Genomic DNA, 26,399 nt, shown 5'->3' on the forward strand with positions numbered 1-26,399 from the left:
ACGGTTGCGGGCAAGAGCGCGATATGCCAGCGTTTGTGGCTCGCGAGGTGTTCAGTCACAGCAACAGTAGCCGAGGAGCCCGAGCTCTAACTACCATCCTCGGATGCTTGCAAAACTCTCAGCCTTCCGCGCGAGAGCCTCAGCGCCTGCGCGCCCGCGGGAAGCCCCGCCCTCTCTGGGCCGCCGGCGCGCGGGGCCGCGCCTCCTCATGGCGGCCGCCGCAGTGTGTGGTATTTAGCGGGAGCGCGCGGCGGGCTCGAGGACGCGCGAAACGGCAGCGGCGGCCAGGGGGGAATCGGGGCGGCCGTTGCGGGGCGCGCTCTCGAGCGGCGGCGGCGGCGGCCCAGGGTGTCCCGTCGGTGTCGGCACGGGGAAGAGGCGGTGGCGCTGCCCGCGGTGGCGGGGGTTGGCGGCGGCGACGGAGCGCGTTTGAGCCAGGACCGGGGTCCAAGGCGCGCTCTCCGCCCACAGGTAAGTGGGGCCCGGCCTGGAGGGAGGAGTTGGCCGCGAGGGGCTCTGCGGGAGGAGAACTCCCAAGCCCGGTAATGGCGGCGGGCGGGAAGGGCGGCCGGACCGGGTCGCGCCGCCCGGCCGGGGGCGCGGGCAGCCCCCGGCGCCGGGCGCCTTTGTCTCGGCCGGAGCCCGGCTGCCCGGCCGCCGGGCCGAGCGCCGCCCCCCGCCCCTCCCCTCCCCTGCCCGGCCCTTCCCCGCGCCGCGAGCCGGCTCGCCCCCGCCCCCGGCGCCCCGGGCCCCGCAGGCCCGCGTCGGGGGTCTGCCCCGAGCGGCCGGGCGAGGGCGGGGTAGGGCCTCCTCGCCGCCCGGCCCGGCCCCCGCGCTCCCGGGAGGCGGGCCCGGCCGGGGGAGGCGCCCGGCGCGCCCTGCGCCCGGGTGCCGGTCTTTGTTGTGAAGGGTCCCGGCGTGTGCGGCCAACATGGCGGAGGTCAGCTGAGTGCGGGCAGTGGCCAGCCCTTCCCTCCGGCCCCTCCCCGCACCGGCCCGGGGGCAGGACCGGGCGACTCGGCCGTCCTTGGCCTCCCCTGCCTGCCCCCGACCCCGGGAGCGGCCGTCCCCGACTGTGCTGCGTTCTTCCTCCCGCTCCGGCCCGAGCCTTCATTGTGCGGTGGGAAGAATGCAGCCTCCTCCCTTGTTTATGTCGTTAGAGAGGAGATCGCGTGAACGGCTTGCCAGGGAAGCTCCAGCTTTTTATTGTAAACGTTGCTTTTCCTAGGCTTCATTTGTCGAGTAGTTTGGGGGCCTTTCTCGACTCTCCCAGATTTATAATTTAGGAATGTGGATAATCTGGGGCCACAGCGTTGCGTAGGTTTTTCTTTTCCTGGGCCTGGAAAGATTCAGAATTTGTTTGCTCTGACATCTAGAGAAGTCCAATTTGTGTGTTTGGAAAATCAGATGGTGTAGCTGATTTGTCAAAGTCGTAGAAGCCATGAGCACGGATATAGGACAGTGATCGGACTGACGGTTTCTAGCAGTTGAACATTTACCATTTCTTGATAAGGGGCTGTCAAGGGTAAATTTTTAACTCTTTGCACCAGTTGAACGTTGGGAGCACGACTCTGAAGTCAGACTGCCTGCTTTGGTTCCAGCCCTGCCCCACCGGTTTGTGACCTTGGGCAAGATGCTTAACCTCTGTGCCTCATTTTCCTTATCTGCAAAATAGGGGGTAATGACAGTACCTACCTGGTAGGACTGTTGGGAGAATTGATGAGATGATAGTAGGCGAAGGGCTTAGGGTTTAGAGCAGTGGCAGGCCCATGGTTAAGTGCTCAGTAAATGTTTAGTGCTAAGGCTGTTGTTTAATCACTAAATTTGTGAGATTATCTTGGCATGTTGGATATGTTGGAACTGCATAGGCCAGAATATGTGAAATTGCATTATAAATCATTAGTGCTTGGGTTTTTCTTTTAGTGCATTTTGTTAGTTCTTAAACATGAGAACAAGAGGTTTAGGTGGTAAATGTCCAGGCATTTGGAGATGATGGCATTGGGAAATTTTTATAGTAAGACATTTGGGTAGGTTTTGTGTGGTCTGGAATTTAAAAAATGAAATTCATGGGTCAGTTTGCTTTTGAGGACTTAACTAACTTGGAAGAGTGACACAGTGAGTCTCTTTGAGTGTTAGGTGTCTGTGGTGTCACCATCTATTTTGGACATTACTGAAGAGCAGAGTGTAGTATGGTGATAAATGTAATGGTCTGGTAATTTTATCAGGCAGATATTGGCTCAAATTGGGGAGGAGAGGATTTTGGTTAGCTGTTAGGAGAACTTCATGACAAGTAGATTTTGACCTAAAGAGGAGTATATGAATTATGTAATTTTTTGTTCTGGAAATTAAAGATACCGATTTTTGTGATCTGGAATAATTAGTTGCAACCCTAAGGTTGGCTTTGCCAAAATATTTTCTTTAGATATATTATAGAATTGCTTTACATGACCCCTCTTGACACCTTTCCAGCATAATTTAGTAACATTTAATAATATTTTAAGCTGAAGTATAATTGATAGATATGGAACTTTTCAGGATAAGTATTACACAAACTACAAATTCAGAAATTTAATTCAATTTAGTGTAATGTGTTCTCCCTCTAAGCTTTGGGAAATTCTTACAAAATGGTTGTAGAGCAATATTCTTTAATATCTGTAATTAAAAAGAATATTAGGCTACAATTAATTGGAGTTACAAAGGAAATATCTAGTTATGGCAACAATGACATAATATGAAGAATAGGATTTTATTTTCAGCTTATACAGTGTTTTGAAAACAGGTCTTACATAAGGACGGTAACAAAGTAAGTTTAGTAACTTTGCAAAGCAGCCACTTAAAACTGTATTTTAAAGCAGTTGATTTACTTGATTTCTAGAGATTGAAGGTTTTTCTTGGCTTAAGAGATCTGTTACACACTTTCAGTTATAATTATGGAATGTCCATACACACTTTATAAAAATGTTTAAATTTTGGTTATTTTTGGTCTAGACCTCATTACAAACAAAATCAATACGTGAAAACCTCAGACTTCCTACCCTTCCTCCCCGCCCCCCCCCAAAAAAAAACCAGCAACTGGGTATAAATTTTTCCTCTCTAAAAAGCATCCTTAATGGTTTCTTTTATTTCTTTTATTTTTTTAATTTATTTTTTAAAGGTCAAGTCTTTATTTATGGCTGCTTTGAGTTTTCATTGCTGTGCGCGGGCTTTCTCTAGTTGCGGCGAGCGGGGGCTTCTCTTGTTGCGGAGCACAGGCTCTAGGCGTGCGGGCTTCAGTAGTTGTGGCATGCAGGCTCAGTAGTTGTGGCTAGCGGGCTCTAGAGCGCAGGCTCAGTAGTTGTGACCCACGGGCTTAGTTGATCTGCAGCATATGGGATCTTCCTGGACCAGGGCTTGAACCTTTGTCCACTGCATTAGCATGCAGATTCTTAACCATTGCGCCACCAGGGAAGTCCAGTGGTTTCTTTTAAATAGAGATTTTTCTAATGCATTTTGAATCATTTGGTTTTCCATGGCTATAGTTACTAGAGTTTCTGCTGCAAAAGGGCAGGGATTGTGGTTTTTTATTCCTATATCCTCAGTGCCTAACACTCAGTACAGACTTGTTTCCTGACCTACTACTTCTGTATTCTTATGACACTCAGATTTCTTTGCTGTGAAACTTAGACCCATGTATTCTCTTGCTCGTAGATCTTTTTTTTTTTATGACTATTTTTTAGAGGAGTTTTAGGTTCACAGCAAAATTGAACAGAAGGTTCAGAGATTTCCCATATACTCTGCCCCACTCCTGCATAACCTCCTCCATTATCAACATCTTCCATCAGAGTGATACATTTGTTACAATTGATGTATCTACACTGACACATTCTCACCCGTAGGTTATGGTTTACATTATGGTGCACTCTTGGTGCTGTGTATTATGAATTTTGACAAATGTATAATGATATGTCCCTACCATTATAGTATCACACAGAATAGTTTTCACTGCCCTAAAAATCCTCTGTGGTCTACCTATTCATCCCTCCCTCTTTCCTAACTTCTGGCAAGCACTAATCTTTTTACTGTCTCCATAGTTTTGTCCTTTCCAGAGTGTTATGTAATTGGAATCATACAGTATGTACCCTTTTCACACTGGCTGCTTTCAGCTAGTCATATGCATATAAGTTTCCTCCATGTCCTTTCATAGCTTGATAGCTCAGTTCTTTTTAGCGCTGAGTATTATTCCATTGTCGGGGTGTACCAATTTGTTTATCTACTCACCTACCAGAGGACATCTTAGTTGCTGCCACGTTTTGGCAGTTATGAATAAAGCTGCTATAAACATCTGTGTGCAGGTTTTTGTGTGGACATAAGTTTTCAGCTCCTTTGGGTAAATACCGAGGAGTATGATTGCTGGATCTTATGGAAAGAATATATTTAATTTTGTAATAAACTGCCAAACTGCCTTTCAAGTGGCTGTACCATTTTGCATTCCCACCAGCAATGAATGAGAGTTCCCGTTGCTCCACATGCCCACCAGCGTTTGGTGTTGTCAGTGTTCTGGATTTTGCCATTCTAGAAGGTGTGTGGTGGTACCTTATTTTTGTTTTAATTTGTATTTCCCTGATGACAAATGATGTGGAGCACCTTTTCATATGCTCTTTTGCCATCTGTATATCTGATGAGGCAAGGTGTCTGTTAAGGTCTTTTGCTCATTTTTTAATTGGCATGTTCGCTTTCTTGTTGAGTTTTAAGAGTTCTGTGCTGTATTTTGGATAATAGTCCTTTATCAGATATGTCTTTTGCAAACATTTTCTCCCAGTCTGTGGTTTGTCTTCTCATTCTTTTGACTGTGCCTTTCCCTGCACGTCATTTTCCACTTTCACGTACCAAGGTACTTCAAATTTATGTGTCTAAAACTAAAACCTTTGTTTCCAACCATCCAAGGCTCTCATCCTCTGTATCCAGTGAGTCATAGAGCCCTGATTTTTCTACTGTCTGGTTATCTCAAATCTGGTGTTGCTTCTGTCTCTCACTCATTTGCACATGTACATTCAGTCCTTCTCTTTTACTTTCTAAGTGTCTATCTGCTTTTGGTCTCTGCCTCCTCCCTTCAGTTTTTCCCACTGCCATTTAAGGGAGCTTTCTAACATAGGTGACTTAAGGCCTTCAGTTTAAAGTCCCAAGTTCCTTGACATAGATAGTAAGTACACAGACCCTTCTGGAGCTGGCTTTTGTTACTTTCCTGTCATTTTCAACTGTGTACTTGCAAGTGCCTGTGTGCACCATATTTTGTCTTCCAACTAAGCTCTGTAATCTCAGCCTAGACATCACTTAGCTGAGGCACTCTTCCTGGATCCCCCACCTTGAATTGGATGTCATCTTTCCGTGTTCCCATAGCACTTTCTGCTTCGCCCTACTACAACCATATCCCGCTGAACTATAATTTTTCTCTACTACTTTGCTTCCCCAGATATAGACTGCAGTCTCTATGAGGACTTTGCCTTTATCACCCTTGTTGGTCTAGAGTTTAGCACTGTTGCTGGCGTGTAGTTGGTGCTCAGTAAATATTTATTGAATGACTGATACCTTCGCAGTGTTCAATTATGCTCTTCTAGCCTTATCCTCCAGCATTTCTTCTTGGCCATATCTGGTTAAACTGGATTCTTTTTGTTTCTTGAATATTCACCATACTTCAACACCTCTGTGCCTTTGCTCATGATTGTACTTGATCTCTCAAATGTCTGTGCTACTTTGGGCACATGACTTAACCTCTCCAAGCCTTAGTTTCCACTAGCATGTGAACAGCTGTTAAGCATATTGCTGCTCCTTGCTCTGTGTCCTAAAGCTAGAGTAGCAGTGTAGCTGAGTGGTTAAGAGCCAGATCTGGATGTGTCTCTTGCCTCTATCACTTACTAGTGTGTTTATGACTTTAAGCTCAATAAGAGCAGGGACACTGCCTAAAAGCAGGGACACTTGCATTTAAAAGCACATTACTTAACACAGAGAAAGTGCTTAAATAATTTAAAAAATTAGTTATTTAATTTCTGTATTATCACTTATATTCTAGTAAGGGAAAAAAGAATTACAAATTGTGATATGTACTATAAAGGAGTAAAGAGTAATGGTGGGAGGGAGACTTGCTGTGAGAAGTGGTGATATTCAAGCTACCTTAAAAGGATAAGGAGCTAGTCCTTTGAAGGAGAGAAAGGAGAACATCTCAGGTTGAAGGAGCAGCAGAGGTAAAGGCCCTGAGGCAGGAATGAACATGGACTGTTCCGGGAACTGAGAGAAGAGAGTGTTTCTGGAGCAAATGGATGAGGGGGAGAGATAGGCAAGGATCAGATCCTGCAGAGTCATAGTAAGGAATGTGAATTTAAGTGTACTGAGAAGCCATCAAAAGGTTTTAATTAAAGTAGTAACATAATCTGCTTTTAACTTCTAAGATTGCTTTAGCTGTTTGGAGAATGTTTGGTTAGAAGGCCATTTCTTTGATCAGGAAGTACCGTAGTTGAGTATAACCTGGATCAAGGTGGTGGCCGTGAAGATGAAGAGAAGTGGATGGATTTGAGATGTATTTGGGGACAGAATTAACAGGGCTTGTTGATGGATTAGATATGAGAGGTGAGGGAAGGAAGAAATTAGGTTGTTTCTGGCTTGAGCAACTGTGTGGATCATGGTGCTATTTACCAAGAATGGAAAAACTAGAGGGGGCGGGGGGTGGTGGTACAGATAGCAATAAAACTCAAACAATGGAAGGATAGCAAATAAACTCAAAGTTCTGATATGTTGGATTTAAGATACCTATGAGACATCCAGAATGATCCAGTGAGGTAGAAGGAATATCACAGAAGCCGGATGAGAGATAGTAGAGCGTGTTCGGGTGTTAGGGAATGGTCCAGTAGAAAAAGAGGGAGAGATTGATGTGAGAAAGGGATAATAGGAGTGTGAAGTCTGAGAAGGTGACAGGACACTGCCCAAGGGCCTGGGTCACTTCTTCCATTCTAAGGGGAGGAAAGGAAGTGGTAAGTCAGCATTTGATGGCTTCTGTTGTATTTTCTGAACGAGGTATGGGTGAAGCCATCGGTTGAGTATTTATAGTTAGTGATTACTGTACTATGGTGGGTTAAAGACATAGTAGAGAGAGATATATTGAGAAACTGAGCAGAGGGGAGGAGAGAAGAGGTTCTGGATGTGTTACCAGCTATGACACCTGACACTTATTGTTCTCAGGAGATTCTAGAATACCTAGAGCAATAGTATTACTTTTTTTCCCCCCAATGTAAACTTTTTTGATGAAGTGTAGGTTAGCTACATATAGAAAAAAGTGCTCAAATATTAAGGATACAGCTTGATGCATTTTCACACTATCATGACCAGCTCCCATGTATCCTGTTACTTTTATTTTGATTTTTGGGGGGGGTGTGTGTGTGTGTAAATCTTCAGGAACTCTAGGCTGAATGATACATCAATAGATAATACAGTCCATTTGGGGGTCAGTTTATTCTCTCGGTTTGAGCCACAGTGACTAAAATGATATTGGCAAAGATCTTTTATTAGGTTTGAGGTTGCCCAGTCATGTTGAACTTACTTGTGGCTTTTGTTTTTGTTTATTTTGAATAGTAGGGGGTTGGGAGCACATGGAACTAGAAAGAGAAGTGGAGGAAAAATCTTTGGAGAACTAGTCTATATTTATAAAGCAGGTATTGCCGGTGAGAAATAGTCTCTTAGAAAATTAGAAAAATTTAATGCCAGTCTTGAATTTTATAGGAAGTATTATACTGTACTTGTTATTATTGTCATGTTGACAGGCTTAGGTAGTAATGGTTGATACAGTGAAATTAAGTGTACTGTACACTAAATTTTTTACTTCAATTTTTGGTTTAAATGAAGTAATCTAATTGTTAAAAACTTGCTTTTTTCCCCCTTTGTGTTTTACCTTTTAGCTCCTTTGAACTCAGCTAAAGTTGAGTTGTGGTTTTTTTGTTTGTTTTTGTTTTGTCAGAGTGCCTGATTTAGCTTTGTTAGGGACAGCTTCGGATATCTTGTTAATACAGATAGTTTTGAGATAATTTCTGTAGCCTGTGTTCTTTTGATTTTGCTTGCAGAGGTGAGCAGATAAATTTTGTCTTAGAATTAACTTTTAAAATGCTAAATTTAGGTAGTTTTTATAAGTATAAACTAAAATATATGTATCCATATTTGAAATATGTGGGTTTTAAAAAATGTGAATAAGCTGTTTTTTAAATAATTTTTTCCCTATAAGTATTCATCTATTTGAGGCATTTTAAGAAAAAAACTAAGAAAAAAAAATGCAGTAGGCAAAATCAACTCTTGATCTCTCAGTGTTTAAATTTGTGTATGAAGTCACTAGCAATTCGTTAGCAGCAAAGTGTGGAGACACAAAATATGCACTAAAATTTAATTATTAATCACCAAAGTAATATAAATATGTTTTATGGAACATTTGAGAAATGCATACAGAAATGAAGCCCCCACTTTCCTCATGATCGTTCATAATGTGATAATTGAAAAGTAACCATTGTAGACATTTTGGTGTAGTTTCTAGTCTATGTGTGTTCCACATTTTTTTGAGACAGCCATAGACATTTTAAAGTCCGTTTCTTTGATCTGACTTAAATCCTTGTAGATATTTTCCCATTAATGATTACCACTTGTCAGTAACTATACATGTTTGAACTGCATAATTCCACAGGATGAAGTTTGTGCTTAGAGTCTATACCCTTCTGTTCTTGATATTTTGTGTACTCGTAGTTAAGTGGTCCCATCTCTTCTCTGTGATTTCTGGTTCTAAACTTGACCTCCTTTTTCCCTTCTCTAAACCCTTACCTTAAGTCTTTAAACCACATTCTGCAATTCAGATGCCCTTCTAGTTTCTTTTCTGTCCCGTTATGTGGTATGTACACACATGAGTACATATATAAAAATAGACAGCTATGTCAATGTCCATATTTACTTAATTCTTTTTTTCTCTTTTAACATAAATGGGATTGTAATATATCCTGTGGGTTTGTTTTTTTTCTCCACCTGTTTAAACAGTTTGCTTCTTATATGTTAGTAGGTATGAGTATCTTTTTTAAAAGAAAAAAAAGGCAGCATTGTGTTCTGTTGTATGGACCATAATTTAATCACTTTCTTAAGCTAGGGCTGTTTTCAGTTTATTTGCTCTTACAAACAGGATTGCTGTAGGCATCCATATGTATACACCTTTGCCAATGTGTAAATCGTTGGATAGACTCTTGGAAGAGAAACTACTGGGTCAAAGAGTATACAAACTTTATATTTTGAAACAAACTGCCAAATCTTATTAGAAGCCTTCACAGTGGACATTTCCAACAGTGTAGGAAAGTCTGTTTCTGCACATCTTATGTAATACTTGGAATCAAATCTTTGAAAACAAATTTATAATTTTTAAGTAACGCATGCAGTTTGTGGCAGTTCTCATATCAAGTTTTTGAATTTCTTCTTCTTTTAGTCTGAAGAGTTTTACATGCACAATAATTAAAAATCAAATATTTCACTAGGCTTATTTTTTAAAGAAAAACTCCCTGCCCCTACTCCTCTCCAGGATCTAGGGGATGTAAATAATGTTTTGAAACCTTGCATCGTTATTCTGCCCTCAACACTTTTAGGATGATTTGGTTGGGCACAGAATTTCTAGAATGTTAATTAATCATTTTCTTTGTGGATTTTAAAAAGTATTGCTCTGTTGCATCTAGCTTTGGATATTAGTGCTCAAAAGTCCAAAGCTCTTTTGCCTTCTAATTTATTTATTCATCTATCAAATATTTCTTGAACCTGTACTGTGTGTCAGGCACTGTTTTAAATGTTTGGGACACATCATTGAACCAGACAGGTTCCCATTTTCCAGGTGGTGAGGCGGGGGGCTACAACAACAAACATAATAAATAAGTAAATTGTATAGCCTGATAGAAGGTCATACATTTTATTGACGACAACAACAGAGTAGAAATGGAGGAGGGGAAGGGAAGAGGAAGAGAGGTAGAATGGGCAAGGATTAGGAGGAGGGGTCAGTGGGCACAGTGCTGGGCACTGTTTTAAATAGAGGGAACAGGGTAGGCCTCATTGAGAAGGTAATATACAAACAAAGATTAGAAGAAGGTGAAAGAGTTAGTCATGTGGATATCCAGGAGAAAAGTATTTTAAGGCAGAGGCCCAAAGGAGCAACCTAGCCTTATGGAACAAGGAGGCTAGTACAGTGAGTGAGGGAGAAAGAGGTAGGAGATAAAGTCAAAAAGTAATGGGACACATCGTCATATTGTGTAGGGCCTTATAAGCTGTTGTAGGATTTATCTATTACCTGCACATGGGAGATTTTAATGGATTTTTTTGATTGCTGTGCTTGGAATCGGCGGGTGGGGTGGGAAACAAGGATGGAAGCAGGGAGACTGGTTAGAAGGATATTGCAGTAATCCAGTTGAGAGATAATGAGGCTTAGACTATATAATAGTAGTAGAGGTAGTGAGGAGTGGTTGGATTCTGGATATATTTTTCAAGGAGGTACAGTAAGATTTCCTGGTGGTTTTAGATACAAGATGTGTAGAGAAGAATCAAGGATGACATGAAGGCTTGAAGGCTTTTGGACCGAGAATCTGGAAGGATGGAGTTTCCATCAAGTGAGGGGAAGGCTATTGGTTGAGTAGTCTGGGAGAAGATAAGGAGTTCAGTTTTGGTCACCCCCCCTGTAGGAATGTCTAGGAGGGTGTACACATCTGGGGTTTAAGACACATCTGGAGGGTTTTTGTTTTTTAATCTGGACTGGATATAAAAATGTTGAAGTCCATGGCAGTATCAGTGGAATTTTAAAAATACAGGAGTGAATGAGATCACCAAAGTGCAGAAAAGTGGGCCATGGACAACTCCCAAATTCAAGACTTTGGGGAGAAGAGCAGGAAGCAATACCAGGCAGGAGCCAGTGATCTGATCATCTCTGTCAGATGTTGGTGACAGCTCAAAACTTACAAATTAAATACAAACAAAACTACAAAACCAGTAAAATTCAAATTACACTAATTTATGAAAGTATTGAATACTGCCTGCTAAATTGAAGTCTTGAAACAACATGAGTTATGGAATTGACTATTATGCTGTAAGTTCTTTTTTGAGTTGAGCACACCAAAATTATTCCATATGTTGTGGTCACCACATGATGCATTTTCTTACCAATGTGTAAGTGCTTCAGTGAAAACCATGATGTCATTTGGGCTTCACTTCACACAAATGCATCATTTATATATTAGGTCCCCCTCTGTATTTCTCTTTAGCCTCCCATAATTAGAGTACTGTAGTACCAACTTGGAGCTAGTGTGACCATAAATGTAAATAGGAACATTCAGTTACATGGCTAACAGGTGGATTCAGATGATTCAGAATGTGCTAATGCTGTTTTTTAGATTATTAAACACGGGAAAATAAAACAAAAATTTTTGTTGAGAAATGTGGCACCCACCCTGAGAACAGAATCTTAGTTTGAGGAAAATTAGAGTCTAAGTTAATTTGTGTGTTATATCCTTATTTGAAATAACTAAAATGATTTGGTTAGAATTTCAGATGTGATGCTTATGAAGACACAGATTATAACTCTTTCAAAGGAATATAATTTCATTTGAATAAGGCTCCATGAATTTTTTAATATGGCATTTCCCCCTATAAATTCCATTATTTTTTTGCAGTAGTAGTAAAGATCTATCAATATCAGTGTATTGATATTAACATTCTCTGGTGTGACTTTTTACCTCATTTCTTTAATTTCTTCATCTCAAGCAATGTGTTCTTTTCTGTTTAGCTTAGTATCACCAACTCTTCATAGGTTACTACCAATTTAGATATGCTTTAAATTTTTGTTCTCTGTATGTATGTGTGTATTTACTTACCATTATTTGTCAGGAAGAATGGGAAGATGAATGTTACAGTGCAGAACTGGGTACAAGATATTTTATGAGGAAGATTTAAAAAGCATAGCTTAACATCAAGATGGAGCAAAAGAGCAAAGATCTACTGGCATGTGTGACAATTTTACATCCTGAGAGAATATAAAACATAATCAGGGTAGTGAACAGTTGTTTTCAAACTTGGACATGTAACTAAGTGAATAGTATTTGGCTGCTTTTATCTAGAAACTGTGAGCCTTGGTTATATTGCAGTAGTGACTGTGTTGTAATCATGACCGACATGGTTTCAAGTGAATTTCAAGTGAATTCCCAAAAATTCTATTTAGTGATATGTGGTAGGACATAAAAAAGTTGAGAGCCTATTTTTGACCCTCTTCCTGCTTCTTTTACTCTTTTTTTTTTTTTTTTGGCCGCGCCATGTGGCATGTGGGATCTTAGTTCCCCAACCAGGGATTGAACCCGCACCCCGTGCAGTGGAAGCGTGGAGTCTTAACCACTGGACTGCCAGGGAAGTCCCCTGCTTCTTTTATTTCTCTGCTCTTACCTCTCTTCTTGATTCTTTGCTTTGATTTAATGTCTAATGGTTTAGTGACTGTTAGATTATACCACTTTGAAACAAAAAATTTCAAAAAGCAACTACTTGCTATGACTACAGTTTTAATTTAAAGAATTTAGGGAACTTTTTTTTTTTTTGGTCAATTTTTATAAACATTGAAGATTAGTTAGATGCTAAGTTGAATATTCTGTGCCAGAGTGAGAAGATTATACATACTTTTTTTTAGAGTTATTTGAAAGAAAATAAGATTCAGGAAGGAAGCAGTCTGGCTCTGTTCTTATTACTTCTTAATTTTTCTGATCTTCAATTTCCTCATCTGCAAAATGGAGATACACCCTTCTTTATGAGTCTTAAAGACTGTATATGAAGCTGCTGACATGAGGCCTTACAGGTTGGTAGATGCTCAGTTTGAAGCTTCTTTCATAGCAATCTGTTATCTTTATCATGTTTCAGACACAGTCCCAAGTTGAGGTTACGAAAATGAACACAGTACATTGAAACAACAGTTTTCAGTAAAATCCCGTATAATCTGGATCTTTTTAATTTAGTGATTCCTTGCAGGGTTCCTAGTATGGCTCTGTAAACATCACTGAGTGTGTTGTTAATAATATACCAAATGTTCCCACATACTTGATCTTAGTTAAAGTCCAAAAATCTTGTTGTTAGTTTTATTGTTTCACAAATGAGCAACTTGAGACCCAGGACATTGTAGTTTTGCCCAATATCAAAATAATTAATATAGGTATATGCATAGGTATATTCTTAAGGTAGGTTACCAGTGGTGCATTACTAAAAAATGAAACTACTACCTAGGAATGAATGGGTTTATGGAACTGTGATGTCACAAACATGTTTTGAAAACTTAGAGAATTGGTATGAAAATATATTCAATTTTTTAGACTGTGTTTATGGTGATAAAATGATTTACTTCACCACATAGTGTTGTTATTACTTTTTAAAACAGACTTTATTTTTTAGAGCAGTTTTAGATTCACAGCAGAAGTGAACAGAAGATACAGAGATTTCTTGTATTCACCCTGCCCCATTATTATCACCCAAAGTCCATGGTTTACATTAATGGTTCTCTCTTAGTGCTATATATTATATGAGTTCTGACAAATGTATAATGATATGTACTCACAACTGTAGCATACAGGATAGTTTCACTGCCCTAAAAATCCTTTGTGATCCACCTATTCATCCCCTCCCTGCCCAGTCTCTGGCAAATACTGATCTTTTTACTGCCTCCATAGCTTTGCCTTTTCCAGAATGTCATATAGTTGGAATCATACAGTATGTAGCCTTTTCAGACTGGCTTCTTTCACTTAGCAGTATGTATTTAAGTTTTCTTCATATGTTTTTGTGGCTTGATAGCTCATTTTTTTAAATTTCTGTATTATATTCCATTGTATGAATGTATCACAGTTTACCTGTTCACTATAGGAAGACATCTTAGTTGCTGCCATGTCTTGGGAATTATGAATAAAGCTGCTGTAAACATCTATGTGCAGGTTTTTGTGTGGACGTAAGTTTTCACCTCCTTTGGGTAAATACCGGGGAGCATGATTTCTGGATCTTATGGTAAGAATACGTTTAGTTTTGAATAAACTGTCAAACTGCCTTCCAAGTGGCTGTACCATTTTGCATTCCCACCAGCAATGAATGAGAGTTCCCATTGTGGAGACATGTCCACCAGCGTTTGGTGTTGTCAGTGTTCTGGATTTTGCCATTCTAAAAGGTGTGTGGTGATACCTTATTTTTATTTTAGTTTGCATTCCACTGATGACAAATGATGTGGAGCACCTTTTCATATGCTCCTTTGTCATTTGTATATCTGATGAGGTGAGGTGTCTGTTAAGGTCTTTTGCCTGTTTTTTAATTGGCATGTTCGTTTTCTCGTTGAGTTTTAAGAGTTCTGTGCTGTATTTTGGATAATATAGTCCTTTATCAGATATGCCTTTTGCAAACATTTTCTCCCCGTCTGTGGTTTGTCTTCGCATTCTCCTGACTGTTGCAGAGCAGACATTTTTACTTTTAATCAAGTCCAGCTTATCAATTGATTCTTTCCTGGTTCATCATGCCTTTGGTGTTTCTGAGAAGTCATTGCCAAACCCAAGGTCATCTAGATCTTCTCCTGTGTTGTTATCTTCTAGGAGTTTTATAGTTTTGTGTTTTACGTTTAGATCTGTGATCCATTTGAGTTAATTTTTGTGAAAGGTGTAAGATTTGTGTCTAGATTCCTTTTTTTTTGCATGTGGATACTCAGCTGTTCCAGCACCATTTGTTGAAGACTCTCTTTTCTACATTGTGTCGCCTTTTGCTCCTTTGTCAAAGATAAGCATAGTGTGTTGTAAAATAGTGTTATTTAAAGTGAATTTTAAATCTTAGTTGTGAATTCACTCTCTTTAATATCAAGTAACAGATATATTCTACCTTAGGGGTCATCAGGGATGAGTGAGTTCTGGTTGTATACATGCTATTTCTTTTTTTTTTTTTTTTTTTTTTTAATTTATTTATTTATTTATTTTTGGCTGCGTTGGGTCTTCGTTTCTGCGCGAGGGCTTTCTCTAGTTGCGGCGAGCGGGGGCCACTCTTCATCGCGGTGCGCGGGCCTCTCACTGTCGCGGCCTCTCTTGTTGCGGGGCACAGGCTCCAGACGCGCAGGCTCAGTAGTTGTGGCTCACGGGCCTAGTTGCTCCGCGGCATGTGGGATCTTCCCAGACCAGGGCTCGAACCCATGTCCCCTGCATTGGCAGGCGGATTCTCAACCACTGCGCCACCAGGGAAGCCCCATGCTATTTCTTTTATTTGGAATCTTTCATACTGTTGTACTTGATTTATTCATTCCTTCCAGAAATATCTGAGTACCTGGTCTGGGCTGGGTACTGTCCTAGGTGCTGGAGATAGAAGCGTGAGCAAAATAAACAAGGTTTATTCTGATGAAGTTTATATTGTAGTACAGAGCTCTTGAACCAAAAGTTAGTGGTTCAGGGATCCTGGGAGTTCTCAAGACCCTTTGAGGGTCAAAACTTTTTTTCACAATAATGAGACATGAGAGTAAAGTGAGGTTCCCAGAGGCTACATGACATGTGGTATCTTCACAGATTAATTGCAGAAGCAGATATTAAATATCCAACAGTATTTTTTATTGCATCAGATATTAAAAAGATTTGCAGAAAATGTAAAACATAAACATTCTTCTCCCTATTATGGGAGATAGCTATTTTTTCATAAACATTTAACATGTAATAGATTTTCACTTGTTATGTAAAAAATGTGATGGTAATTTTAACATAAATATTTTTAAAGTTCTTGGCTTGAATTTCTAATATTGTAAATATTAATACATATAAACCACATTGACAAAATGCTCTTTTGGGGTCCTCAATAATTTTTTAAAACTTTAAAGCAGTAAAGACAAATTTTTTCTTAAATGGCCGGATAGGTTTAAAAGGGCTTTAGGAGTCATAGGGTCAACTTTTCAACTCCACCCTTGAAAGCAGTCACGGATAATATGTAAATGAATGGGCTTAACTATGTTCCAGTAAAGCTACTTACAAAAACAGGCAAGTGGTCTGTAGCTGTAGTTCGCCAGTTATTGGTGTAAAGGGTTCCTGGTACCAAAAAAGTTTGAGAATTGCTGTTATCAGTGAAAAGCTGGTATTGTGGAGAGAGAGACGGGCAAAAGATAGACAATAAGTAAGTTATTTAGCAAGAGAATTTCATATGGCAAGAGATAATATGAAGACAGTAAGAAGGGTGATCTGGCCTAGAAATAAAGTGATCAGGAAAGGCCCCTCTAAGGAGCTGACTTAAGGTAACTCTTATTTGTTCAGGTTTTCAGGTTTTATCTCCCATCTTTTTTTTTTTAAATCTCTCCTGGCTACATTGGGATCTCTCTTGTGTTGGGAGGGAAAGCAAGACAGTTGAATCTTATTAAACTTAAATTCAGAAAAGGTTAATTTTTCAAGTTGAATTAGAAAATATCCAAAGCGTATCTGCTTTGAAAGGATCTAGGAAATTATAACATATTGCCCAGATTAGAACATTGACGTACTTTATACGACATCTAGCAAGTTAACTTCTCTGTATCATTTTTCTCTTCTGAAAATGAGAGAGTTGGTTAAGATCTTTTCCAAGTCTAAAATTTTTCATAATGTCTGTTTGCCTAGGATGCCATTTGTCACCCCTTCTAAGTCCTCCTCAATCAGATAGCTCCAACTTCCTTTTTTTTTTTTTTTCCTTAAACTAGTTCTGTGATCTGAAATATTTATTTTATTTTGAAATCTATTTTCCTGTCTATAATGCAGGGGGTAAATGCTTAACCTGGAAGCTCATTGAGGACAATACCTGGTACATAAGTATGCTTATTAATAAATATTTGGGGCAGCTGTTTTAGTGAGAATGGAGGAAAGTCCCTCCTCTGCCTCAGTATTTAACTTGCTGACCCTGGAACCATTTAGGTTATAGCAGTAAGAATGAAACCAACCAACAATGAAGCTCCAATGAGGGACATGAAAACTTTAATAGAGAGGTTAAGGAAGTACAAGAGCAATGCAGTATGAATTTATGTGGCCATTCCAACTTCAGGGAAAGGAAGGGGATGTAGCCGTTCCTGCCATCAAACTCTCTGTTCCCTTGTTGGAGATTGAGGGTATCTACATAATTAAATGCTTTAGCATATCAAGAGATAGGTAACTTTAGCAAAACCAAATTTATGAATTAGAACTTAATGAGTTCTCTTGGAATGCAGTGCAAAACAAAGATTGGAATTATGAGAAAAAAATATATAAGTGACTTGAAGATAGATCCAGGAGAGTCAGTATCAGAATTACACGAAGAGAAGAACTGAGTAATGGTAAGAGTCAAAGAACAATTAGAAGAAAGGTCCACAAAGGTAAGAGACTTGAGTCTTGGGATTGAAAAGACTCACCTGGTGTTTGGCAAGTGCTGATGGCATATATCTAGATGTTTTGATGAAAATCTCTTCCAAAGATAAGAGTCTTAGAAGCCACCTGTCAGAGTAGAAAAGGTTACCTGCAAATGAATGAGAATAAAAATGACATTAGATTTTTCATCTACAGTTACATGTCAGAAGACAGCAGAATTTATGTAGTTCTAGGGGTAAAGGGTGTGAACTAGAATTCTAAGCTTGTGCAAGAGCTTCAGATTGTTAAGACTGAGACTTAATTGCTTACATGCCCTTTCTGAAAACTTTTTTGAGGTACTATGGCCATACCAAAAAATGAATCATAATTAAGGATTCAAGGGGAAGAAAAAGATGGGTATTTGTCTTATGATATAGTTGTGAGAAATGAAATCAGAATGGTTGCAGTTAGGTTTAAATGATTGTTTTGACAAAAGTTTTGAAGTTTAGTACAGTCTTTATCCTGGCAGGTGGGAAAGGGAAAGTTTCACTATTAGCACATTAAATGACCTGCCTTGTTTTGGGAGATGTTAATACTTTCATTCTTGATGTTAATGTAGATTCAATGTGAAATAAAAATAATAAGGATAATAGCTAGTAAAATAAAATTAGGATGTAGAATCATGCTTTCCAATAGGACTTTCTGCAGTGACAGGATATGGTGATACTGTTTTGCATTCCCACCAGCAGAGTATGAGAGTTCCATCTCTTAGATGTGTCACAGGCATCTCACTTCTACTTTGCATTTCATCCATTATTACAGTTTGGTATCTAGCATAGTGCCTGATGGGCTCTGGTTAAGTATAAGTATATGTTGTTTTTTACCAGGTGTAGAAGCCTCAAAATACAGTGTTAGGCATTAAAAAGCAAATGTACTTTGCTTTACACTTTTAAGTTATGGTTTGCATTTTCCTCTCCGTTTACTGTCATCACCTTTGTTCAGACTTCTGGTTTTCCAGGTCTTCTATCAGGTCTTTTGTCCTGGGCTTTCCCCACTTCAGATCATCACTCTTACTGGACACATAACTCTGATTCTGTGGCTACAACGTCTTCTGAATTATCTTCAGGAAAATAGAGCTTTTAGGAAAATACTTTGTATAATTTTTTTTAATTCCCATTACTTTGGTGCAGTTCTGGAAACTAAAAATAGATTGCTTTACTTTTTTTCTTGGCATTATGGTTTTATAACAAAGTTTGATTTTTAACTTTTGGCATTTTAAGCTGTTGAATTTTTAAGGAGACTTGCCTTAGTTTTAATTTCGTCTGAGGTGGACAAACTTATTAGGATGTGGCCATCTTTGAGGGGGGCCATTATTAGCAGGCCGCAGTAGCATTAGTAAACTGCAAGAAAATAAAAAGCACAACATTGTTGTATATTCATTTTAATCAGAGAAATTCTTCATCAGTCATTTATAATTTATAATAGGAAACAAAGGTTCCCCCATGAAATTGAGAATAAAAATTTAAGACTTTACTTCTATCACAAGTTTGTGAATGTGGCAAAGCAATGGTTAAATGCTCTGAAATTACTAAGGCAACATTAAAGGCTGATTCTAAAATGTTTTTATCTAAATTAAAATCTGTTTAAACTTTATACCAAACGGGGCCTGAGATGTAGGCTTTATGTAGGTAGGTAATAGTGCACTCTTGGTAAATTTTGGATTTTTGCTAACTTTGGATTCTATGGGCTTGTCTTAGTGTAATGTAGTTTTTGTGAAATTTTCCCTCGTAAAACCAGTTTAAATAAATGTTTTACCTAGTGGAGAAATTCTACTATATTGTGCTAAAAATTAGTTAAATGGCAGTTGATCTTTGGTATACATTTTTGATAACCTTACAAGCTAAAGGCATCTTTCAGAGTATATATCTGGAACCCACAAGTTCTAGGTCTCTAACTAATTGATGACCTCAGGCAAAACAAGTTAACTTTTGGAATTGTGTGAGTACTTACATATTTTGGAATATGTACCACCTATGATATATATAACTTACCCATCTCCCTTAATCCAGACAAAAGCCATGCAAGGCTGGAAATATTGTCCCAGTTTTACAGCTGAGCGGGTGAAGACTGGGTTTGAATCCAAGTGTAGATGGCTCCAGAACACTTCCATTTTTACTGTCCTGACTCACTTATTGTGAGGTTTGTCCATAGATTAATGGTTTTCAGATAGTAAGGATCTGTACAGGTCCTTTGGAAGTTTGGGAGAAAATTTTTCTTTGGCTTGAGAAATCTGTCATCCCTTTTATTTGTTTTACACATTTAGACTCTCTTAATTCTGTTTGGAAAGAGTTTTTCCTGCCTAAAACATTTGAAGTCTCCTGCTCTAGAAACCTGAGACTTATCTGTTGAATAGAATGAATATGTATTAGAAAATAAAAACCTAGGTAATAGTAATTTATATTTGTTAGTGAAGAGACTGTATTTTCAATTATATTTCTATTCCTAAAGATTTCCTAATATCAAAATGAGGTTGAGGTGACTGAACACAGTATTAATAGGGTGGGTAAGTGCTTAGAGTTAAGATTTTATGCTGAAAATGGGCAATCTACAATTTGCAGCATAGGGTTCACTCCCCACTACCAGCTCTTGCTGCCTTTAAAGGCTGCCCTAAGCATGATGTAATGACAGGTTAAACCTCTGAATGCCTGAGCTGACGCAATGCAAATCTGAGGCCCTGGACTTTATTGGGGCAAGGGTAATGCTTGTTTAAAAACAAAACAAGCTACTCTGTTTAATGAGGCCGTTTAAGATGGCTTTCCTAGAGTGGGAAGAGAATAAAATCTCAATTTGGAGGTTGAAGCAGGAGTTTAATATGGTTATGTGTGTTTACTACTCTCACTGCGAAGTCTTCTCGAAGGGAGAAAGGGGGAGTTTAAAACAAGGTGCGGTAAAAATGGGGAAGTGAGTTACAATTGAGGAAATAAGGTAGTTGACGCCCGATAAATAGTTATTGAACGAAGTAGGGAGAATGTTTTTACTGTATAAAAACCTAGCGTTCTCACGGTTAACCGGGAGAGTGTAGTGCAGAGAAGAGTGCTTGTCTGGCCACGGATTCCCGTATATTCTGTGCAGATCTTCGGTTGAAACCAGCCGAAACCAACCGAAATTGCCGATATCTGACTGTTTGGGCCTACAGAAGCGGAGTGTTTCGACCTACTTGTAAGCTGGTGGAAATGCTGTGGCGTGCGCAGTGTCTCCAGGTTCGCGGGGATCTCGGGTTTAGCCCGGCTGGGTGGCTGGTGGGAGTCGCGCGCTGCGTGCTGTAGAGCCGCCCTAGGCTGAGTGGGGTGGAGCCTTAGTCCCCGCCCCCGTGCGCCGCCCCGCCCTTCGCCCACAGAGGCAGCCGCCGCCCTGAGCACAGCGTTCCTGCGGCCGTCTGACGCTCTGCGTTGGAGCGGGCTCTCCCAGCTGCGGGCCGGACCCTGCAGTGGTAGCTCGAGCTGGCACCGAGAGCGCAGTTCCTCGTCCGGTCGCCTCCACGCACCCTACAGTCCTGTCCTTCACCGAGCTGGCTGGAGCCTAGCCGATGAATTTGGGGAAGATAGACTTCCGAGACAGACAGACGAAGGTTTAGGGCCCAGCAGAGGACAGCTCGGCAATGGCTCCCATTTTTGGAGACGCAGGCGAATTTGAGCTCATGGGGAGGTGTGGTCGGCTCCTCTTGGGACAGGATGGGTGCTTCAATGCTCTGCCTCTGTAGCCAGTGCTTCTGAGGAGTGAATGCAGTGTATGGAGCAGGGCACGTGCCTTCCCTTCGTGAAATCTTGACCCGGGACATGTTTAGGAACAAGAGGTGTCCAGGACGGCCCTCTGTTGCAAGTCGTCTTTGCTTCTGGGGGAAAGGCTATGAGCTGCCTGGCTTCTCATGACGGGGAAGCCTCCCTTACCTTTTCTGTACTCCTGGAGGGGCGTCTTGCTCACTTGTTTACCAGCATCTGGGACAAAGAAGAGAAAAGGTACTGCCATTAAGAGACTGGGTTGCTTAAACTGTGAAGTGGGAAAGTTGTGTGAGCCAGTGGAATCGAAGTGGATCAGGGAATGGCTGCACCATAATTGAGCTGGCAGTGATGTTTCTTTTGATCGGCTGTAGTACTTTTCTCAATTTAAATCAAACTTCAGGTTATGTCATGACTCCTGCAGAGTTGTCCAGACACTTGAGTCCTTGGCTCCTACTGCAGGGCTGTGTGTGGGTTAGGGCTCTTTCTCTGAAGATGGAGCTGGGTTCCACCTTCCGAGCTTTGGGAGGCTTTAGCAGCTGCTATCCTGTACTACTTCCATTCACAAGAAATAGAAGCCACATTTTGCTTGTTTTCACACTTTGAATAGGAATTTAAGTTGTGCTTTCTACAATGTTGGAAAAATAATGTACATTGTAACATGAGCCTGAACTATTGATGATAAATGTATAACTATTTTGCTTGGTCAAGAAATTAAAACAGTAATACTTTTCTTGCTTAATAGTTACGTTATATTGAATACAAACTGAGTTTGCTGCCTCTCGATGTGTGACTAGCTGTTTTGGTTTAGTGATTTGAAAGGCATTGGTGGCTTAGATTATTTTGTGCCCAGGGAACCACTTCCCAGTTATTATGTTGCTCTCTGAAATGAGCAGCATAAAATGGACCATGAAATAAACATACAGCACACACGCAGGATATTCTGGCAACACTGATAAGCCCATTGTTTTACTCGTGACCTAAAACAAAGTGCATGGATCATCATATGCACAGAGAATCTCCTCAGGGGAAACTGGGTTACGGCAGAGTTCCTTGACAGTGCTTTTGTTGGGCTGGAATCCCGGGGTTATAGAGGGCTTCAGTGATGAGAGTTGGTTCCTGTTGTCCTAAATCCATGTGATGAGCCACATTATGATAGAATTCTGTGGTACTTTTGTTTCCCCTTGTACTTTAGAATATACCTTTAGTGGCAGGGGAATTGATCTATTTGTTTTGGGTTTCTTTTGTTTTTCTTTCACTCTCAGTCCCCATTTAAGGTGTCTATCCTTGAGCAATCTATGAGTAATAGAAGCCAGATTGCATTTATGTGGTCACATTGATAACAGCATTTTTTCAAAGTTAAATTCTTTCCAACAATAACAAGTACAATGGAGAAAACATTAAATTTGAGGAGTTAAATTTTAATTTTGTAGAAGTATACTCTTAGGACATCAGTAGACTGATTTTTTTGTCACCCCCAAGAAAGCGGCCCACTGTATCCTAGCAAAGATAGATTCCTGGGAAAAGGTGGCTTGTTTTATCTTTCATTTAGCTTGACAAGTTAGTTAATATTGTTGATCATTTCTTCCAGATGGCATTTATTTCTTAAATAATGTTTATCACTGTACTGATGAATGCTTCAGCAACACTGGTGAACTCTAGGGTACAATGAGTTCTTTACCTGTTGGCTCTATCCCTCACCCCCAATGTTGTGTGAGTCTCTCTGATGCTTTTTATCTTTATTCTTTATTTATCTTTTCCTGGCTCTCTTTCTGCTTTGCAAATTATACCTGATTTATATTGTAGAATGGAAGTAGAATAGAATGGTTTACTTTCTTTGAATACCAGACTCAAATCTTTTATTTGAGGATGGCCCTCCATTGCTCCTCCATACTTCCTCACTTTTGAAGGGGGCACAGATCAGTAGGAAACAAGGTTAATACCTAGCTGGTGTTAACGTTCCATGGAGACGGAGGATGGAATGGCAGTAGACCCTTCCCCTTGTAACCCCTTCCCTTCCCCCAGTACACCTCTAGAGCAGATAACTGTTCACCATTAGGAGGAGTTAATCATAGTGCCCTGGTGATCCTTTGGATCACGTATAACTCACTGGAGCTATCAACAGCTGACTTAAGAATGAGAAAGAAATAGAATGAGTAGGGCAGTTGAACACAGAGAGGGAGGAGATCCAGTCAAAACTGATTGCATTGAACTTAAACTACTTGTACAGTGTTCCTTAGTTGTTTATGGTCCAGTTTCTATTTTAGCATTTATTACATACAGTCCATCCAAGGGTGATTTTTTTTTTAAAGAAAAGGAATTCTAAATGTGCTCTGGAACATTTTGAAAAGAGATTTTATCCAGTGTACAATGCACATATTTCGTGTAATTTATGTTTTTTTAAACCCTGTTTTCCTTTATTCTTTTGCTTACAGTAAATTTTGCATGAAACTTAAGTATTTCTGGCATGTAAACATTATTTATATAAAACAAGTTATAGTTGTAATTATTTTTCTCCTGCCTCCTTTTATTTTTATTTATGTTTTTTATTACAGAAATGAGCCGTCAGACTGCAACAGCATTACCTACTGGAACCTCAAAGTGTACACCATCCCAGAGGGTACCTGCCCTGACTGGCACAACTGCGTCCAACAATGACTTGGCGAGTCTTTTTGAGTGTCCGGTCTGCTTTGACTATGTGTTACCACCCATTCTTCAGTGTCAGAGTGGCCATCTTGTTTGTAGCAACTGTCGCCCAAAGCTCACATGTTGTCCAACTTGCCGGGGCCCGTTGGGATCCATTCGCAACTTGGCTATGGAGAAGGTGGCCAATTCAGTACTTTTCCCTTGTAAATATGCCTCTTCTGGATGTGAAATAACTCTGCCACACACAGAAAAAGCAGACCACGAAGAGCTCTGTGAGTTTAGGCCTTATTCCTGTCCGTGCCCTGGTGCTTCCTGTAAATGGCAAGGCTCTTTGGATGCTGTAATGCCGCATCTGATGCATCAGCATAAGTCTATTACAACCCTGCAGGGAGAGGATATAGTTTTCCTTGCTACAGACATTAATCTTCCTGGTGCTGTTGACTGGGTGATGATGCAGTCCTGTTTTGGCTTTCACTTCATGTTAGTCTTGGAGAAACAGGAAAAATACGATGGTCACCAGCAGTTCTTTGCAATTGTACAGCTGATAGGAACACGCAAGCAAGCTGAAAATTTTGCTTATCGACTTGAGCTAAATGGTCATAGGCGGCGATTGACTTGGGAAGCCACTCCTCGATCTATTCATGAGGGAATTGCAACAGCCATTATGAATAGTGACTGCCTAGTCTTTGACACCAGCATTGCACAGCTTTTTGCAGAAAATGGCAATTTAGGCATCAATGTAACTATTTCCATGTGTTGAAATGGCAATCAAACATTTTCTGGCCAGTGTTGAAAACCGTTGCATTCAATTTCACAGAGAATAAGGCACCTGTCTGCCTACCAACCAGAAGCTTTTGGTAGGTGGAAGCTAGACACATGAAGGTAAATAAAAGGAAAGGCTGTTAAATACAGGAAACAGTTGCATGTAGTAACACTAATATATTTAAAAATAAGTCAACAGTAAACCACTGAAAAAAAAAATATATATATATATACACCCAAGATGGGCATCTTTTGTATTAAGAAAGGAAGCATTGTAAAATAATTCTGAATTTGTGTTTGTTGTAGATTGAGTGTACTGTTAAAAGATATTGGGTTCTTGTTTTTTGTTTTGTTTTTTTTGTGTGCGTGTGCGTGCGTGAGTGTGTGTGTGTTTGGGTTTTTTTTCCTTTAACTGACAAGCCATGTTGAGTGGTCTTGGACCACTGCTTTTCCCCTATGTGAGTCAATACATAGTGCTGCTGTGTGTGTATATTTTTTTGTGTGTATTTGCTAATTTTTATTAATTCTAGTTTTTCATTAAATAAATTTGACTTTCTTTTCTGTAATTCAGGTTTTTCCTCACTTTTTTTTTTTGTACCTTTTTAAAGTTAGTGTCTTTTTGATATGCATAACTGTTTATGGTAAAATTTATACATATGTGTTCAATACATATTTTCTTTTTCCCCCATTAATCAGTTCATTAGAAATATTTTAAATTCAACTATTTTGTGAAGATACGAGTTTCAGAAAGGAAAGGTAACATCGGAAGAATTATCAGAAGCTATTTAAAGCAGCTATAAAGTGATATCTCTCTCTCTCTCTCTCTCTCTTTTCTCCAGTTGAGTCATACCTTCAAACTTATTCTTTGTAAGGTTAGGGAGTACTGATTTTTTTTTTTTTTTTTTTTAATACTGGGAAAAAAAAAATCAGGCTCTCCCCCTTCCCCCCAAATATCTTGGACAAATCACATATGTTTAAAATTTGTTCTTGTATTTATTGGTTTTGCAAAAGAAGGCATCGTCTCACACAGTATTTGTAATTAAAAGCAAGTCATTTGTTTAAAAAAAAGAGGCAGTTTGCAAAAAAAATGTTTTTGGTCTTTTATAATTCTCATTAAAAGAATATCTGGCAAATTAAAAACTCTTACGTGTCTGCTTTAGCTCCAAGTTTGATTAAAATCCGAAGTTATTTTCCTGTTAAATTCTGTATTTTATAGCCAAAAGCAATATACTATGTACTTTGAATTTTGGTAGATAGCGATCTGTTCTAAAGTACAGTAAAAGAATGGGTATACGGTCTCTGTTTGGCCTACACAGAATCTTGTTTTTTCCTTCCTCTTGCTTAGATTTTGATTCTCACAACTCTGTTAGGAGGCCAATTAGTTAAAATGCTGATCACTTTTCTCCCCTTTTTAACAACAAAAAAATGAGTTAGTGTTTTATAGCCTCGTGGTTAAGAGCCTGGTTTCTGCAGCCAGACTACATGCCTATGCTAGCTGTAACTCACTAATCAGCTGTGTGATCTTGGGTTCCAGTTTACTAGTGAAAACTGAAATGAGGTTAATTATGGTAGCTACATCCAAGGGTTAAATGGGATGGATACAAGTTACCTAGGACAGTGCTCTGTACAGAATAAGCTAACCCAACGTGTTAGCTGCTTTTAGTATACCTGTAACTAGCACCATATAGTTAACTGATGTGAGTTAGCCTGAAGCACCTAGCAAGATTCTGAAATTGCCTTCTGATTGGCCAGAGATCATTTTATTTTGTGTGGTTTTTATGGGTACCCTAAACATAGGAAGTCAGTTAAAAATAATTTGGACTTCCCCTTACCCCCCCCCACCAATTCTGGATAACAAAATTTACTTCTGTTAACCATTTTC

At 39.8% G+C, this 26,399-nt stretch overlaps 1 protein-coding gene across 2 annotated transcripts; it reads left to right on the forward strand.

Moving 5' to 3' along the window:
* Positions 1-210: 210 nt before the first annotated feature.
* On the forward strand, positions 211-25,603 carry SIAH1 (siah E3 ubiquitin protein ligase 1). 2 transcript variants are annotated; one of them, XM_068529436.1, is made up of 2 exons: positions 211-471; positions 23,665-25,603. In XM_068529436.1, the coding sequence occupies exon 2, from the start codon at positions 23,667-23,669 to the stop codon at positions 24,513-24,515; it is 849 nt and encodes a 282-aa protein (XP_068385537.1). In that variant the 5' UTR covers positions 211-471; positions 23,665-23,666; the 3' UTR covers positions 24,516-25,603. The 2 variants fall into 2 exon arrangements, with proteins under 2 accessions (XP_068385537.1, XP_068385536.1); XM_068529435.1 differs by lacking the exon at positions 211-471 and adding an exon at positions 20,761-21,349.
* Positions 25,604-26,399: the final 796 nt, after the last annotated feature.

The sequence above is a fragment of the Eschrichtius robustus genome, chromosome 19 (assembly GCF_028021215.1).
Source record: "Eschrichtius robustus isolate mEscRob2 chromosome 19, mEscRob2.pri, whole genome shotgun sequence".
NCBI lineage: Eukaryota > Metazoa > Chordata > Mammalia > Artiodactyla > Eschrichtiidae > Eschrichtius > Eschrichtius robustus.